The 18390-nt window shown below is 39.2% G+C and overlaps 1 protein-coding gene across 1 annotated transcript in view; it reads right to left on the minus strand.

The window, feature by feature from the left end:
* Positions 1–405: 405 nt before the first annotated feature.
* Positions 406–18390, minus strand: part of LOC107740526 (lethal(3)malignant brain tumor-like protein 3) — a 62510-nt gene continuing 44525 nt past the window's right edge. The window contains exons 17-21 of the mRNA XM_016552976.1: positions 16175–16279; positions 13925–14016; positions 4853–5007; positions 4622–4684; positions 406–1663 (exon numbers count right to left, since the gene is read on the minus strand). Of these exons, the coding sequence (XP_016408462.1) occupies positions 1520–1663; positions 4622–4684; positions 4853–5007; positions 13925–14016; positions 16175–16279 (559 nt within the window). The 3' untranslated portion in view covers positions 406–1519. The remainder of the gene's footprint in view (positions 1664–4621; positions 4685–4852; positions 5008–13924; positions 14017–16174; positions 16280–18390) is intronic.

An 18390-nucleotide genomic window follows, 5' to 3' on the forward strand; every position in this document is an offset into this window, starting at 1 on the left:
TACATGGTGCACATTTAGGCAAATGTAGTAGATTTGCCAAAACCCATCAAGGCATTCATGCATACAGTATAATCACAAACTGCACTGCAAGTATGGGTAGTATGCTATTCTGAACACAACCGATGTTTAAAACATTACCCACTATTTTGAAACAGGCGTCAAGAAATCAATTAAAGAGGTATACTGCATTATCGTATGCAAATGTTATCAAATAATAAACCAGCAATAAAATAAATGGCACATTATAATATTAATCATGCAATCATTAAAAAGACAATTGTGTTGACGAAGACCATTCAATCAGCAAGTTTATTTGCAAATGAATTACAGTGAAGTTTAGTAGTCCATCCACTGGTTTCTGCACTTCCACTCTAAACCATTGCTTATTTACACATTTTATATTTATATTTAAATTTGAAATCCCCAAACTAACAGTTCATTATACGCTCTCGTGGCATGAGAAAAATTGACATGATAAATGAGTTTTGAATATGGGAAATCATCCAGCCGAGTGCAGTGAGTTTACTCATTTTAAAAAGTGAGTAAAAACAGCATTTCAACACAAACTGTTTAGGTTTGTTAACATACATGTCCACAATGACGTGTTCAGCACATTGTTTTTTAAATAGTCAAAGTATTCAACTTAAATAAATAGATGGGACATTTCATGTATTTTAAATGCTGCATACCTCAGCAACAGAAACTAAATTAATACTCACGTTTGTATATTAATGAAATATTATTTCTTCTTACACTGTGCACATGAAGGCATTCTGAATATTAAGTTACATTCTATTACAAAATACCAATATGGCTCTCACAATTATTATTTGTGCCTTGAGTGTAGTTTTACTCTCCGTTCTCCATTTCTACATCCATTGTATCAAAACAAATAAAGAAAGAGCACTACCCTACTATTTTAGTCTCCACTCATAAAATCCATGACTGTAACCGTAATGAAGGACTGTGGCATGATGCATTAATATGGCATCACAGCACACTGGAAACAAACAATCAAAGAGGATCCGTGTGTTTATCTAATGCTCGAATATTCAACCCCATTCTGCTAGTCCTCCATCCAGAACCCTTTCCAAACACTTAAATTATCTACAGCTATGAATTAAAGGAGTTGTAACGGAAACAACGAGAGTCAAAAGCAGACATTGTGCGGCTCTTCAGTGCATGTAACTGCATTCGTTTAGCACCTGAATTTAGCTCCCATAACTCCTCAGTAAAATATACATTCTCCCCGACATTATGATGAAAGGGGACTACATGAAATCATCATGTGAGTTAATAAGTGCGTACAAATATGATTATTACTGACAGCGCAGAGACGTTCTTGGGCTGTCTGTCTGAATGAATTCTGAATGTCATTATATGTGTTTCACCTGCTCATTCGGACATTATCTACATCGTGTTGGTCATGCATAATAGTGTGGTGTGTACTGTATGAATCTTCATGACGAGCCCTTTGACTGAAGCAGTTCTGAACTCTCTTGGCTGTCGGTCTGTCTGGTCAGAGTTCGTTGCAGGCAGAGTTTTCTGTGGTCTTAAACATTAGTATAGAGTTGTATATTTTGAGAGCCGGCCCTAGTTTAATGCTGAGGATCTTCACCAGGTCCACCTGAGTCAATAAGAGGAAGGCCTCGCCATCAATTTGCTGAAACCAAACAACAACAAATCAGCAGATAAACATACACAGCTGTCAGAGAAGAAGATGCATTTCCTGTGCAATTCTTTGATTCAGTGTAATTTCTAGGTGTTTTGCTCTACAACAGTGTTAAAACAGAACGTCCTAAACTACTGCTTGATGAAATTCATGCAACAGAACAAACATCTGATTTCTGTTCACAAACAAGAGACATTTGGCATTGTATGAAATCCGGGGATTTTATATCACCATATAGTCATTTGAAAATATGAAAATTGAAATACAGTGGAAAATGTCTTATATTTTAAATAATAATAATGTATTGATTTGTATAATCCAGCAATTAAAATACTGCATACATGAAAGGTGCTTCATGTCCTAAATGCTTATTTTCTCTTCATATTTTGATCTTCATAGACGCAATCCAAAAGATCAGATAATTACAGATGCACCATATTAAAATTCTGTCGGACACAAGAAGTTGATAATTATTTTATATGTTATGGATGATGAACAATAACTGGACAATATTAAAATGATCATTTGTGTAAATAAATTAAAATGAACACACTTGAATTTAGGCACCATGATATTATAATGTGCAGAATGACAAATTTATGTTTATTTTGAAATGTATTAAAGTTTATATAATTAAATAATTAAGATATTAATGTTTTTAAAGATTAACTTCAAGTGAAATGGCAATAAAGTTAATCTAAAAGTAAAAATAATAATACTAATTCACAGCAGGTTTCCTCAAGAGCTTCCTCTGGGCTTTTATAATGGATTTTGTCTAATTTATGTGTAAAATGAGGTCTGTGGTAAACATAAACAGATGATATTTGGACGTTTTGATGTCAACGTAAATTACACAAACTCAGCCCCCAAACGTTCTTATGTAGTTACTTATAACAAACATATGTTTTTAAAAATAAACATAACGACATAACGAAAACTTGAAATTGCATCATATGACGCCTTTAATTTATATTTACCTCAGACCTTGTTTTATTGGAACATTATTGTTATTGTTATAATGGAAAAACCCCATAATAAAAAAACCCATAGGAAGATCTGGAGGGAACCCAGGGTACTCAGGTGCCGATGACCTTTAAACTACGCAAACAGGAGAACTCTTGTTTTAGCCTATAATTAGTAACACCATTGCATCTGTTCCTCGCAATGACAAACCACATCCTCCCATTATAATAAGCAGATCTGTTCACACTGGAAGTGCCTCATTACATCATTTTTACACCACTGGATTTCCACTGAAAATTAACTATGATTTCAGTGAGGGATAATGCACATCCAGCTGGTTGTTATCGCAGAATAACCCCTGACAGGCACTTTTATGGGGTTATTCAGCGATGACAACCAGCGGGATGTACATTATCCCACTTATTACACGGCTACTTGATTCTGAGTTAAATTATTTGAACGCAAACAAAACAATTGGCATCAACTGCATTTGTATGAAACGAGAGAGCAAGTCCGCGATACCAGGATGACATGATTTAATAATTGCACATAGTATTGTTTTGAGTATTAATATTTTATTAGCTAAGCGAACACAAAGCATCCACAAACAAAAACTATTCCAAGCAAGCGTATAGGGCCGACTGCAGTTAACCGGATGAGCCTGTGTTATCAGCTTTTACCGGTTGTTATCGCGGAATAACATACCTCGGAATGTCGCGACTGACCAATCAGAATCAAGCATTCCACAGAGTCGTGTAACAAGGTAGGATATCTTCAAACTTACATATTATACACATTGACATATCTAGTGTAGACAACATCCAGCTGCTGCACCTGCACCACGACTGATGTTTTTCCCTTTTAACATAGACACAGTGTTTTAAATGAAGATTTAAGAGGTGCTTTCAACTTAAAGGTTCAGTTGGGAGGAGTGAACACTAGATAGACCACTGCAATAAATCTAATGAGATCACAGCACAATGACTGAATGGAACGGGTGATTATGTGAGACAAGTGCAATCTCAGTAAATCCAAAGCTGCTGTCATCTTATAAGATAAATGTTCATGGGATTCAAAAGTCTAAGTCTGGGGCCTGGAAAGAAACAACATGTTAGAAATTTTACAGTCGGAAAACAAATAATGGTTATGATAGAAAAGGAAAGATTCTGCAAATTTCTATTTCACAAATCGAGTGCTGCTGCCATTGATTAAAAAGGGCACATAACAGATAATAAGACATTCAGAAATGCATGTGAAATGCAATTTTAAACTCAAACTGTTATGCTAATATTATATATTTTAAACCGAAAATGTTGCATGCAATTAAAACATTTTCACAATCGGTCATGTGCGTGAAATGGATTGGCTGCAGGTAATTAAACTCATTCACAATATTACCACTTATTTCGCCTAAATGCCATAAGCAGAACAGAGCTATGTAAAACATCCCAGTGTTGTTTTAATAAATATCAGCATTTTATATTATAAAACAAACTGTTTCATAATATAAAAGAACACAAAGCAGAATAATATTCACCAGTGCTCTGAGACATTTACACCCCAATGTATGACAGGACTCATTAATGCAGCTCCCATTTGCACATATAATTAGAAAACACAGGACAAGACACAGAAGCGAACATGAGGAGAGAGAGATGGGAAATAAGAGCAGAAGATCAGACAGACAGCAGCTCAGAGAGCAGAATTATTTAAAGCAGCAGCCCTCTGGCCTCTTTAACATTCTTGCTAGCAGTAAACAGGCATGATGCTGTGACCTGGGATGACTTGACATGCCTATAAATGGTTTCAATGAGATCTCCTCACATATCCCATCATGCCCCATGCTCTCTTCCTTATGCATTATATTCTGTTCCTAAAATGCTTCAGTTACTCCGGCTGCCAAACCTCATGATGGAAGACTAGTTAAATGTTTCTCACAGGATTCAGTCGTTCTGATTCCACTCGTGATTAAAGGGAATAATTTACCTCCTCTCTGAAGGTGCGCACTTGCTCCTTGCAGCCTGGAAGTCCTTGGATAAACTCGATCACCTGCAGAATAACAATGAGGATTAGAGGAGGTGCAACAGCTGAAGATAACCGAGCCCGAAACAAATCAACTGATCTAAAAAAAAAACTCGCATTAATTCAACAAAGCATAATTGTCTTGAATTTGAATAGCAAGTGGGAAATGCAGATGCACACGGGAGCTCTGTGTACCTCATCCACGCTCCACGCTGCCACTTTACTGGCCGTGATGCCTGCCACTGTTGGAAGGAGCTTGCTGTGCTGATCCCAGCAGTGATGCATGCTGGGAGATGGGCTGGAACACGGCATGAACACAGACTGGTGCAAAGCCTGCTGTAGAGTCAGCTCTGAGAGAAACAGAGAGAGAGAGAGAGAGAGAGTCAATTCCATAGTAAAAGACAATGCTTTGGAATATATAGGGAAATTATACAATTGCATAAATTAGGAATATGATAATATTTCTAGCTGAAATCCATAAGACAATCATTATTATTATTATGTTATGGCTGATAAATATTAAGCTACTGTGTCCAAAAAAATGTAAACACTAAAACTAAAAACAATTGTTAGGAACATATAATAGGAAGAGATAAATATTCAATTTGAAGTGAGACAAAAATATGCCTTTATAATACAGGAGTAACCTCTGCAATACTGGTAAGATATTAAAACTCTGGTTGGAACATAGATAACAGAGATATACAGTAACCGATAGATTTGAGTAATCGGTTCAGTATGAGACAGCTGTAAGGGGTATAGGCTGAAACAAATATAGATAAATATGCAGTATAAAGTAACACTGACAACTGTAATGCACATTAAATCTGGAGCCCACAGAAATGAACAGCAAGAACAAAGGCTTGATTTTAGACACTAGGTGAACATTTGCACATTGGCTAACAAGATGGATAAAAGAACAAAGTGAATTCAGAGCTGAAGTAGGTCTATTATGCATTTCCAAGTAACATTAATAAAGGTTGTTTTCCTTTTGTCGAGTAATGAATTTAACCCTTTTTTATAATACTGCACTGTTTTTGCTGTATCGTTGTTAGATAAAAATGCTATCATTATTACAGCTTTAGGCAGAAATTAGTCCACAGTTAAATACTAATATTAATAATTAACATCCATTAATGTTGACAATACCGAATATGGTCACAATATACTACACATAAATGGGTTGGCAAAATATTGTGCACAAAGCACAAAAACTACTTGTGTCTTATGTTACATGTATGTTGCAGACCATCTCTCGCAGCTCTGTTGTAAGTCCCTTTGAATAAATGTATTAATGTAATGTATAAATGTAAATGTAGGTATACGCCTACACACTCTTTATACATGTTAAAGGTTATGCTTGTCTGGACTAATGGGTGCAGTCTCCATTAAATCATAAAGAATGTAATTTATGTTTAATCATACTGATTAGCTGACACAGAATCATTTCTAGCAATGTTAACACAATACCAATCTCAGTGTTCAGTACCAATCCCAGTGAAAATAATGGATACTAAGTTTGTTACAAAAAAATACAACAAATTGCAACTAAAGACTCATTTTAACTGATTAATTACTTTAAATAATATTATAATATAATTATAAAGGTAGATTAAAAGCAATACAAAACTATGTAGTGATGTAGTTTCATAGGGTCATATGACGTTGCTGTGAAATGTGTTTATGCGGTTTAAGGTTAAAAAAACACATTATTTTCCACATACTGTACTTATACTGTCTTTTTACACGTTGCATCATGCCGCGTAAACATACAACCATGTCTGCATTTGTGATCATAGAAACGACAAACAACAAGCGCTACTCTACACTGCTCAAAACTCATCGCATCATATGACCCCTTTAACTCTGTATAGCTTAAAAACAAACAGGTAAAAAATATTTTTTTCCCAGACAGCAGCAGTAGGTGATTCTTCTCATTTTTCTTAGCATTATTGCTTTGATAATTATTGCTGACATCACAGACATCAGCAGGTCTAATCAGCAGCAGTTACAAAAATTTACCTGTTTAACTGAGGTACACTTCACCTTGTTGAAGTTGCTCTTTTTGCTTTTGTTCAGAAGGTCCATAAGAATAGAGCGGCCTTCCAGCAGCACCCTTCAAGAGTGCAAAAAGCCATTGAAATTCACCCAGAGAGTGTCACGTTCTCAACAGATATTGGTAAAACTGGTTCACGGTCCACTTTAGAGTGGCATGCACAGCATTGACGAGCTGTTGTGCTCCGCGCCGGAGGCAAAACACTGAGATAACACCCTTCCCCACTGTCTGCCTTTCATGGCTAATTCACTCTGACACAGCCCTTCTTTGAAGTGCAAACAAAAAGAAACACAACACGTGTTTTTCTCAATACAATGGCAATAAAGAACTATTCGATTCAGAGACGAGGTCAGTCTGCACATATATCAAATAAGAAGTAAATTGTGAGGATCTACAAATTAGCCAAGGTGTGGTAACGCAGTATTACAGTGATGTTAACACATGTAAGGTGGTTAAGCACAATATGAACCCTCCTAACTTTGGTATAATACTCAAGTGTATGGCCTTGAGTAGCATATTGCTTTTATAAAATGCCATGATTGGACAAGAGACTAAGCACATCATTTGGGTCCCGTCCGGATGCTGTGCTTCTAGTCTGTAGGAGCTTTGTATGCTTGTATTTTTGTCTTCTTGGAAGCACATCTTCTCTATATGACACTTGAGATAGGAATTGAAATTGGTAGGACTTGATGTAAACAGGTGTAACAAATGGCCAATGACACCCTAAAACTCAGAGTGCCAGTAGACACAGAGGCCCGCAACAAGTCTGGTGTGGCAAAGCGTGAAGACATGCAAATGTGCATTGTTGGGGGGGTGGGGGTCCAGGAACGTAGTTAGAAACCACTACCCATAGTTTTTGTTTTGTCTCAGCCACAGAGGCAATCTCAGAATTCTGCCCTCCTAGGGCTTCGCTCTGGCCATCTGCTGGAGTTCCTGTCCCACCCTCCATGATCCCTCCCACCAGCACCACCTTTGCCATCCACCAAAGGGCGTGTTTGGGTTGTGTGCTCTCTGGTCCGTGTGATATATTGCGTGTGCGGAGAGTGGCGTTCGGACCCCAGCACTCTTGTCTAGTTTTGTTTCAGTTTAGTCTCGGGGTTTGGACTAATGATTCCGAGATCCTGTTGGTTCCCAGTTGTGCTGTGTCCTGTCCTGCCATATCATGTCTTGACTTGCTGTAGTATTACAGCTAGAGTTCGTTCTAGAACCAGGAATTATGACCATGTTAGCCTGGTTCTGTCAACACTGCACTGGCTCCATATTCGTTGTATAGATTTTAAAATCTTGCTAATTACTTATAAAGCCCTGAATGGTTTAGCACCTCAGTACTTGAGCGAGCTCTTTATAATCCTTTTAATCGCATTATAGTCCTCCACAACTGCTGTGTTCTCAAAACAATTTGATAATACCTAGAATATCAAAATCAACTGCAGACGGCAGATCCTTTTCCTATTTAGCACCCAAACTCTGGAATAATCTACCTAACATTGTTCGGAAGGCAGACACACTATGTCAGTTTAAATCTAGATTAAAGACCCACCTCTTTAACCTGGCTTACACATAACACACTAATATGTTTCTAATTTCAAATCCATTAAAGGAATTTTAGGCTGCATCAATTAGGTCAACCGGAACTGGGAACACTTCCCATAACACCCAATGTACTTGTTACAACCTAAGAAGAATGGCATATACGCTATAGCAGACGCTATATTAGTCTGTTTCTTTCTTATTCCGAGGTCACCGTAGCCACCAGATCCAGTCTGTATCCAGATCAGATGGTGGATAAGCACCTAGAGATGACATCGACAGCCCTGAATATCAGCGGAGACCAGGACAACTAGATGAGCCCCCGAGACAGATCTCCAGTGAAGACCTTGACTCCTAGATGGCCACCATTCTGTCACCGATGGAGTTTTGGTTCCTTGCTGCTGTCGCCTCTGGCTTGCTTAGTTGGGGACACTTAATATCCAGCGATATCGTTGACTTGATTGCACAGATACTATTTAAACTGAACTGAGCTGGATGATGACATCACTGAATTCAATGATGAACTGCCTTTAACTGAAAATTTAGTGTTTACTATTGTCCTTTTGCATTATTGACACACTATTTTCCTATTTGATACTGTAAAGCTGCTTTGTCACAATCTGTATTGTTAAAAGCGCTATATAAATAAAGGTTACTTGACTTGACTAGTATTTCCCCTTATGGAGTAGGTTTTGTTTTATTTTGCAGCCCGCTCTCCCTGTCACAGCCACAGAGGCAGTCCCAGAATCCATTCCAGCCCTGGAGTCCAGGTTCTGCCCTCCTCTGGCTTTACCCTAGCCATCTGTGGGGGTTCCTAATCTCCTGGAGCCATCCTGGTCTGTCCCACTGGCACCACCCTGACAACTCCAGTGGGGTTCCCAACCCACCGGAGCCTCCATGGTCAGTCACTCCGGCTCCACCCTGGCTGTCCACCAGGACTCCCAACCCACCGGATACTCCCTGGTCCCTCCCAATCACACCACCTTGTGTTGTGTCCTGTCCTGCCATATCCTACCTTGCCTTGCCAGCAGGGCTGTGTAAAATATTTAAATCTCGATTTTTTCAGAACGTTTGACCGACTCTCGATTTTTAACTAGTCAACTTGAAATGCGAGGAAAATGCTTTTAAAAAAATCTCAAAAGTCAAGGTAATTCAAATTCAAAATTATTTAAGGTATAACACAAGTAGACTATTATTAACTATAAATGTCCTGTGAAAACAACAGCAGCTTTCAGCCTGTCACCATGATGCAAACATGAAATATCAGACATAAATGTCCTGTGAAAACAACAGCAGCTTTCAGCCTGTCACCATGATGCAAACATGAAATATCAGACATACAGCAGTTACAGGTTTTTTTACTCACTTGCGCTGCTTTTCCATTGTTTTTTCTATGTAAACATGGACGCGTTTGATTGTAAAAAGGGTGTAACACACGCAGCATCCTCTGAGAATTTGACAGGTAAGCACCTGCGAGGCGGATACTACCAACGAAAAACTCAGCATGGTGAGAGAAAAGCATGCGTTCAATAGCTATTTATTTCTATCAAAGGCAAGAACCTTATTGTGCATTTTCAATTAGCCTATGTGGAAGAAGAAAACCTTTCAACCACGAAAAACTCCACATCCAATTTAAAACAACTGAAAGGGCAGCACGGCACAGTAAAACTTCTCGAGAAAGAACCAGCTTGGAGAGCAATGCATCAGCTTCTACCGTCGAGTCCAGAGCCAGTGGATTAGAGACCTGCACTCCTGCTGGACCCAACACAACAGAGGGCGGTGCGGGACAAGAGCTGATGGTCGAGTGCGTAGAGACTCGTGTGTGTGCGGGATGCGGGAGAATAAAATGTTTCGCAGGACTCCCGCAAAATAGACATATATAAACATAAAATATCTAAAAACAAATAAATTGTTATTCATCCATTGCACAAAAGCAACAAGAACAACTAATATAAAACAAAAACGATTAACAAGCGCAAGCATAGGCAGAGTTTCTGTTATAAAATGTGTTTGCAGCGTTGAGCAATGTCGATTTCTGGAACGCATTGCCCAGTCAGAGGTGTTAGAATCCACTCACCGTTCAAAACGCTGGAGTTCCTGCGCAGTGCTGAAATTTGCGTGCTCACGAATCCTCTCATTATAACACACGAATTGCAGACATTATGACTGATTCATTATGCATACATTTATTGTGTTATAACAGAGCTTTGTGAATTGAGATAAAGGGAGCGCTCTTTCCTGGCATTCTTTCATGCCAAACCATGTACGCAGCAGCCGTACGCTACTAGCATTTAGTTAAAAATAAAAGTGGTTTGTGAATGTTGATGCTTTAATAACAAATATTTATCGGGAGCGTTGTTGTGGCTAGGTGACACAAAACTTACTATTTCTTGTCAATTTCATGGATGTACAGAAAAAAAGTAGCATAACTAGTAATGTAACTAACTACTTTTGAAATAAATTAATCATAACAGTAACTTGATTACTTTTAAAAGGAGTAATCAGTAATTTAATCACATTTCCAGAGTAACTTGCCCAACACTGTTCCTGACCCACCGAAGCTAACCATGGTCTGTCCCTCCGGCTCTGCCCTGGCAGTCCACTAGGACTCCCGATGCACCGGATCCTCCCTGGTCCCTCCAATAATATGTGCTTTGTCATGTGTGCATACTGTGGTGTTTGGATTCCAGCACTCCTGTCTAGTTTAGTTATAGTTTAGTGTTGGGGTTCGCACTAAAGTACTGTTGGTTTCTAGTTGTGTCTTTTTTTGTCTTGCCCTGCCCTATCCTGCCTTGCCTTTCCAGAGTACTCCCCCCATGAGGGTAGTTTTTGTTTTGTTATTTAATAAAAGCTCTTAGGGGAGGGGGAGCAATCGATCTCGGGTTCGGTTCAAGTGTGACTCCTAAGGTACTGTTAGTTTCTAGTTGTGTCTTTTTTTGTCTTGCCCTGCCCTATCCTGCCTTGCCTTTCCAGAGTACTCCCCCCATGAGGGTAGTTTTTGTTTTGTTATTTAATAAAAGCTCTTAGGGGAGGGGGAGCAATCGATCTCGGGTTCGGTTCAAGTGTGACAGCACCCTTATATTCACTCCTTCATGACTTCTCAAGAAAACATGCCTGTACTTTAGTTTGAACGAGTTCTCTAAATGACACTGTCGTGAGCGAGAGAAGTCAATGGTTGAATATTCACTGCAGAGTTATGAGGCTATGGCTGCTCACTTTCTGACATTAATTAGTGGAGCACATAGCCGGTGGGCACCATCTGATGCCTGTTATATAAACACTGTAATCGTCTCTGATAATGGCTCTATCCATGTCATTAGCTGTCATAAATGCACTTCCTCGAGGGAATTCATAAAAACATGCTGTTGAATACATCTAGATATCAAAGTGGCAATACCGTGTTTGCTCTTGCAGTCTTTTAGGCCTGGATCAAATTCTCCTAAATCACCCTCTAATGTATTCCAGTGTATTCCAATGAAAAATAGCATAAACTCACAAGCGAAACTCAAAAAGACAAATGAAGCAGCAACGAGAGTGCAGATGTCAGGTATTGTCACTGCAGTGTTTGTTTCATATAATTGCGTTATTGCGGGAAGAGTATCTGTGCTTTTTCATTCTCAGCACAGAATGCATTAGTCTTTTAGACCTGGATCAAATTCTCCTAAATCACCCTCTAATGTATTCCAGTGTATTCCAATGAAAAATTGCATAAACTCACAAGCGAAACTCAAAAAGACAAATGAAGCAGCAACGAGAGTGCAGATGTCAGGTATTGTCACTGCAGTGTTTGTTTCATATAATTGCGTTATTGCGGGAAGAGTATCTGTGCTTTTTCATTCTCAGCACAGAATGCATTATGGGATGCCAGTGCAAAAGTCAAATCACATTTATTTGTATACAGCTTTATACAATACAGATTGGTTCAAAGCATCTTCACATTAAGAAAATGGGAAAATAACTGTTAATGTAAAATTAATCAATTATGAAAAATTCAATTTAGCTGTAAAGCAGCTCTACAGAAGATAATAGTGTCATTATGCAGCTCACTTTAGTTCAATTGAGTTTACTAACAGCGTTGATGCTGCAAAGTTAGTGTCATTGTCCAGCTCAATTCAGTTCAAATTTAGTTCCCTTCCGATAGTGTCAGTGCAGTGAAATTGATAATATTACTGAATACTATCAATCAGAATTTTCATTTTTGGGTCACCCTCAGGCTCATCTAATTGTGATTATGTGCTAAAAGAAAAAAAATTATAAGTTTAACATTTTATTTTTAATATATCAAGGCATGTATAATGGGGAATGTACTGCATAGTGGTAATGAGCCATTTACTCAGTAACTTCCACAGTCTCGTTTAACTCCAGGGCAGGGCTGAATTAACCATATGCATATTCAAGCATACACCCATGTGCACACATATCAATATTTTCACACGTGTACACAGTCTCCTGCTCCTGGCCAGTTCAGTCCAAATGTTTTTGGCCAACACTCACACACATCTTCATCACATCTGTCCTCACTGGCATTTTTCCCCAAAATACTCAATCAGGCTTCCACTGCTTAAAACCCACTCTAAACCTCCACACAATCCCCGAGGCTTGCAGGAGCTGCCTCCAAACTGTCTGTCCTCATTCTGTGGATCCGTCAGCAGCTCGCAAAAACCTTTGTATCGCAGAACTACTCTATTACTGCCTCCTCAGGATGAAACGCTTATGTTGTATCACCGGACATCACAGCAACCGCGCTCTGCTGCTCTGAGTCGTGCTTCACAGGTAGATCCTTCAGGGTATCTAGTCAAAGTCACATCAACCTGTTGCATCCACAAGCCCTGCAGCCCAGTCGTGCTGATTTGCATTCATCAAGAAGATCAAGTCTTTTTATACACAACTCCTCGTCTGGACTCTTATCATCCCTATACTGCATTACCACAGTAATCCTCAATCAAAACTCGGCAAATTACTCAAAATGCAGCATTTCTTTTGGTCTTTAATGAGCCCAAGAGAATGCACATTTCACCTCTCTTCACTTTATGAAAATAAAAACCTTTGTATTGCAGAACTACTCTATTACTGCCTCCTCAGGATGAAACGCTTATGTTGTATTCCTCATTTGCAAGTCACATAAAATAAAAGCACCTGATAAATTAATAAATGCAAAAAATGTTGCAAGATAAAAAGTGATTCCACTTGTCTGCTTTCTACTTTGTCACTGCTATGCTGCAATAAACTTCTTCTCCATTGAGATCTTCAACGTCCTCATAATTTTTTCTCACGTTACAATTATCCATGGCTCAAGCCCCAGTAGATTACCACTCGCATCCAAGTACAGAAGCTGAGGTTCTCGCATCTTTTATTCGCAGACTGTCTTTGACGCCTGTGACCGGACCGAGTTAAAAAGCTTTTCAGCCGAGGAACAAAGAACCCGCGGTTTGAGTCCAGCCCTCTTCCTCATTAGTGACTGCCACTAAACCTTTAGATAACCAGCCACAGAGGAAGTTGTTTACTGCAGTTGTTGAAGCTTCTGTCACGAAGTGTGTGTAAACATACTTTGCAATAAATCTGATTCGGATTCAGTCAAACAGGAATGTAATTCTTGTTTTCATTTCAAAGCTCAATCCTGACATGCACCAAGTGACAATCAAATATAATATGAACACACGGTGAGGGTGGAGTAGATCTACCTTTGGTTTCGGTGACTGATGACACCTCACTCTCCACTTCCTCTTCCTGCGGCAGCTCCTCGACCTTCCGAACTTTACAGGGCCGACCAACCCTGAGGGAGAACATCATCAGAGCAAGACACACAGGCAGATGGGATATGTGACAGCAACTCTGTTCAGAATAGAGCACTACCATACTACTCTTACTATGCTGTATGTAGTAGTGTGTATAGTTTGCAAACTACAAATTGACTACAACACCCCAGATCTGCATGTGAGAACAGCTGTTTTTCTTTCTGAGATAAAAACTGGACAACACTCATCATGTGACATCAGACTGTGTAGGCGGTATAAAGCATATACTGCACAGTATGCAGCAAGCTAGTATTCCAATTCGAACGCAGCCGCAGCTTTGAATGGCTTACTACACAGTGTGTCGGGCAAGACTACTGTAGCTCATATAAGGATCATCTATTCTGCATGCGCTGATCTGTTTTGCACAAAATTCCTAACAAGTATTTATGGCCAAGGTATGATTTTGCATATATTTTGTGCGTAATATAAAGCTCATTATGCAAATCCTTTCGGTAAAATGAACAGAAATTTCTCAAGGATATTTGTGAACAGCTGAACAGGAGAAATGAAATCTCAGAATAAATAAACGTGTGTCTTCAGAGATGTTGTTTAAAGCATCTCTGTCATGACATAGTGAGCGATGGCACGACCTTCCTAAGTCATCGCAACAGTTTGCAGCAATATGTTTGGGTGAAAATGAAGCTTGCTGACTAACAGGTCATTATGTCAACAACACAACTGAGAAAAATCATTTTACTCTGAGTAAATAATGAATCAGCCTGTTAGACAGAGTCAAGGACAGCTGTGTGTGTGTGTGTGTGTGTGTGTCAGAGGACAGCAGTGTGCATCCGGCCAGACCTGATGTTTATTTTATTTATTTTTTTGCATAGACAATTAAGTCTTTGTTAGGAGGTTTTATTGCAATGTGACATTATCTTGTCAACACATTTCCCCCAGACATTCTCATTACGGCAATGTAAAACAATTTCATTCTCATTACTATAATACATAATTACTTTTTCTTATATTATTTAAATTGTAAAATCATCACTTTTACAACCGTCTAACATTACCGAATGAATTGTTGACCCAAGAAGTGGTTCAGGACTGTGAAGCTTTTGGGGGTATCGATGGAAGCAATTGACTCCATCTATGTTTTGATCATTGATCTGAATCCAATCCGGACAAAAACTTTGACACAAACACCATTTTCTCAGATTTTTTTTTTCAACATCTTGCGTTTTTTTAATTTATTATTATTATTAAACTTACCCACATTCAAGTGCTGATAAGAATGCATTAGACTAAAATAAAAAGGTTTCTTTTTTTAATTAACCCTAGTAAAAAATTATAAATTTATTTTTAATAAAGAAAGAGTATAGTTCAAATCTATTAACATATTTACTTGCGTTTTTTTTTTTTTTATTATTATTATTAAACTTACCCACATTCAAGTGCTGATAAGAATGCATTAGACTAAAATAAAAAAGGTTTCTTTTTTTAATTAACCCTAGTAAAAAATTATAAATTTATTTTTAATAAAGAAAGAGTATAGTTCAAATCTATTAACATATTTACTGACATACCAGACTTACTGATATAAAAATTTTAATTAAACTTTATTTGGAGAACTACTTGTGCACAACACACATTTCTTAATATTATGCCTGAACTAAAATGTGTTTTAATATCACTATTAATAAGAATTGTATGATCTTTGAATAATACCTGTCTTTAAATGCAAGATATTTAAAGTGTACCTGAAGTATAGTTCCACTTCAGCACAATCAAATATACTCCAGTATATCTTTAGTTGGACTTCAGCACTACTTCACAAAATTAAAGTGCATTAAGCACAAACATAGTTGTTCCAATTTAGCAGACTTAATATGTAAATGTATTTGGAGTATACTTAGCATGAAATAAATGTATTTCACATACATTTTAGTATATTTATTTTTCACTAGGGAAAAGCAGAGGCTCTTTTCTTTCGTTTGCCATATTGCATGTTCAGATATACAACTAAATATTCTGGGGGCCATCAAAAATGCTGGCGGTGGCTGGCAGCTTTATTTTTAACAAAACACTGGCAGGGAGAGAGTTAATAATATTCACTTTATTACATTAATGAGAATAGCAACATAAAAGTTTAATTTTTATGCCAAATGAATCACCAAGAGAGTGACTGAGCCTAACCTTCGCTTGGTCTCCGTGCCAACGGGCTTCTTTGGCGGCGTTTCCATGGCAGCGCTTGCCGTGCTGGGTTTCTCCGGGTGTGATGGGGCAGAGGTGACGGGTTTGCTGAAGAAACAGAGGCGAGACGGTGATAAATGAACACATCACTGAAGGTGTGAAAGATGCCAGACATGACAAAGTCCTCCGTTTTATCTCAAACAGCACAGGTGTACTGTTCAGGGCCTGACAGGTTTTGATAAGCAAATCAAGTGCAAATATGCTGATTTATGCTAATTTATTTACAATAGCAAGTGTTATACTTCACTGAGCTCACCTTAAAATAAACAAATAAGTACACCAATTCAAATTCCAGATTATAATTTGAGTGGCCATATTATACACTTATGTCAAATTTTACATTCGATTTTATATTTATTTTCCATTTGTGTCCACTATTTGCTATTCAAGTTTCTTGCACCAAAAATGCCTTAATTTAGTAATGGTGAATGTCTCGGTTACGTATATAACCCTCGTTCCCTGAAGGAGGGAACGGAGATGTCACGTCAGTGACCGACGAATTGGGATCTCGTCTGAGAGCCCTATCATCTTCGAGTGTAAACTAAACGAGCCAATGCACATTGGCATGCGATAATTGCATCCAGCTGCTGCTCGTCATGACACGAACATAAGCAGGCAGCCGGTGCTTATTCAGGTTTTTGCTGAGGAGCTGAACCAATGACCCGGCACCCCGCGTTGGTACAGCAACTGTGGCGACGGGACGTCTCCGTTCCCTCCTTCAGGGAACGAGGATTATAAATGTAACCGAGACGTTCCCTTTCAGCCGGTCACTCCGAGTCACGTCGGTGACAGACGAATTGGGATCCCTAACAAAGCGCCACTATTGCTGTAAGCCCTAGTAAGCCACCTGGTCCCCCTGTGGCAACTGGGGTGGAAGATAGGACAGGGCTTACGTGGAGAGAGTCTATTACTGTTGTTTTACTAGACCCATACAGTAAGACTTACTGGCTAACACTGGGAAAGCGTACCCTTTCCAGGGATGCTGCGGAATCCACATCCTGCTCGAAGGGCAGTACAACAAATGGAATGTCTCTAAGGTGGCTCCGTCCCAGTTAGGATGGAGTCAACACCAGCAGGGATGGCAGAGTGTAGTCTGCCAATGGAAAGACACAGGCTCACCAAGAGGGGAACCGTACCGTGGAAGAATACACACATGGGATCACCGTGGGGATCACAACATATGGACACCTAGCCTAGCACAGGGGTCAACCAACAGGCATACTTACAACTGTTAGGCCTGATGCCGGACGCTCCGCCACGTCTGGATGCCAAGGGTGATGGAGAAACTCCACAGGGTTCGCCTTGTGGGGAACTGAACTGAAGAGCAGAATAAGCGCACGTATCTGGTCTGTAGAGGGGAATGGTGCACCAAGCGAGACACCGAGCAGTTCCTCTGGTTTTACTGGCTACTCGAGGCGAGTAAACGAGAGGACACTGGCTCTACATGAAGGCTATAAAATCTAGCAAACGTGTTTGGTGTCTGCCCAGCCCACAGCTCTACATATATCTGTCAGCAAGGCGCCTTGCACCAACGCCCAGGAAGAATTCGTTGACCGAAAATGCATGCAGGTACCCTACCCTCTTGATGGAATCTTTATCGACAGAGTTCTCAGCTCTGCAGACTGCAACGGCTCAAAAGGGGGATCAAAAAAAGATCCCAAGAGGGTACGGGGTTAGGGCGATGAGGATTTAGTCTCCTCGCGCCCCTCAGGAACCTGATGATCAGGTCGTGCTTTCCTAAAGACTCACCGTCTACAGCAGGGGTTCTCAACCGGGGAGTCGCGGCCCACTAGGGGGCCTCAGTGATCCTCCAGGGGGGCTGCAAGATAGCTTAATATTAATTTAAATAGGGCTGTGCGCCCCACGAGTGCAAATGTGATACTGATCTTATACAACAGTTCAATAAGTAAGAAGTAATAACATTGTGTTATTTTAGACACAATGTTGTCTGTTTTGCTCAATTTTGTCAACGAAAATATAAAGACAAAGCGAACTGTTCATCTCTGAGCAACACACAGCGGCATTTCATTTCTTAATGCACGTTTTGAACAAATTGGGTGAACCATTTGTAATAATAATATAGTAATAATAATACAATTTATAAAATAAATTATTAAAGGTATAGTTCACCCACCCAAAAATGACAATTGTGTCATCAT

The sequence above is a fragment of the Sinocyclocheilus rhinocerous genome, unplaced genomic scaffold (genome assembly GCF_001515625.1).
Source record: "Sinocyclocheilus rhinocerous isolate Xijiao unplaced genomic scaffold, SAMN03320098_v1.1 scaffold1246, whole genome shotgun sequence".
Classification (NCBI taxonomy): domain Eukaryota; kingdom Metazoa; phylum Chordata; class Actinopteri; order Cypriniformes; family Cyprinidae; genus Sinocyclocheilus; species Sinocyclocheilus rhinocerous.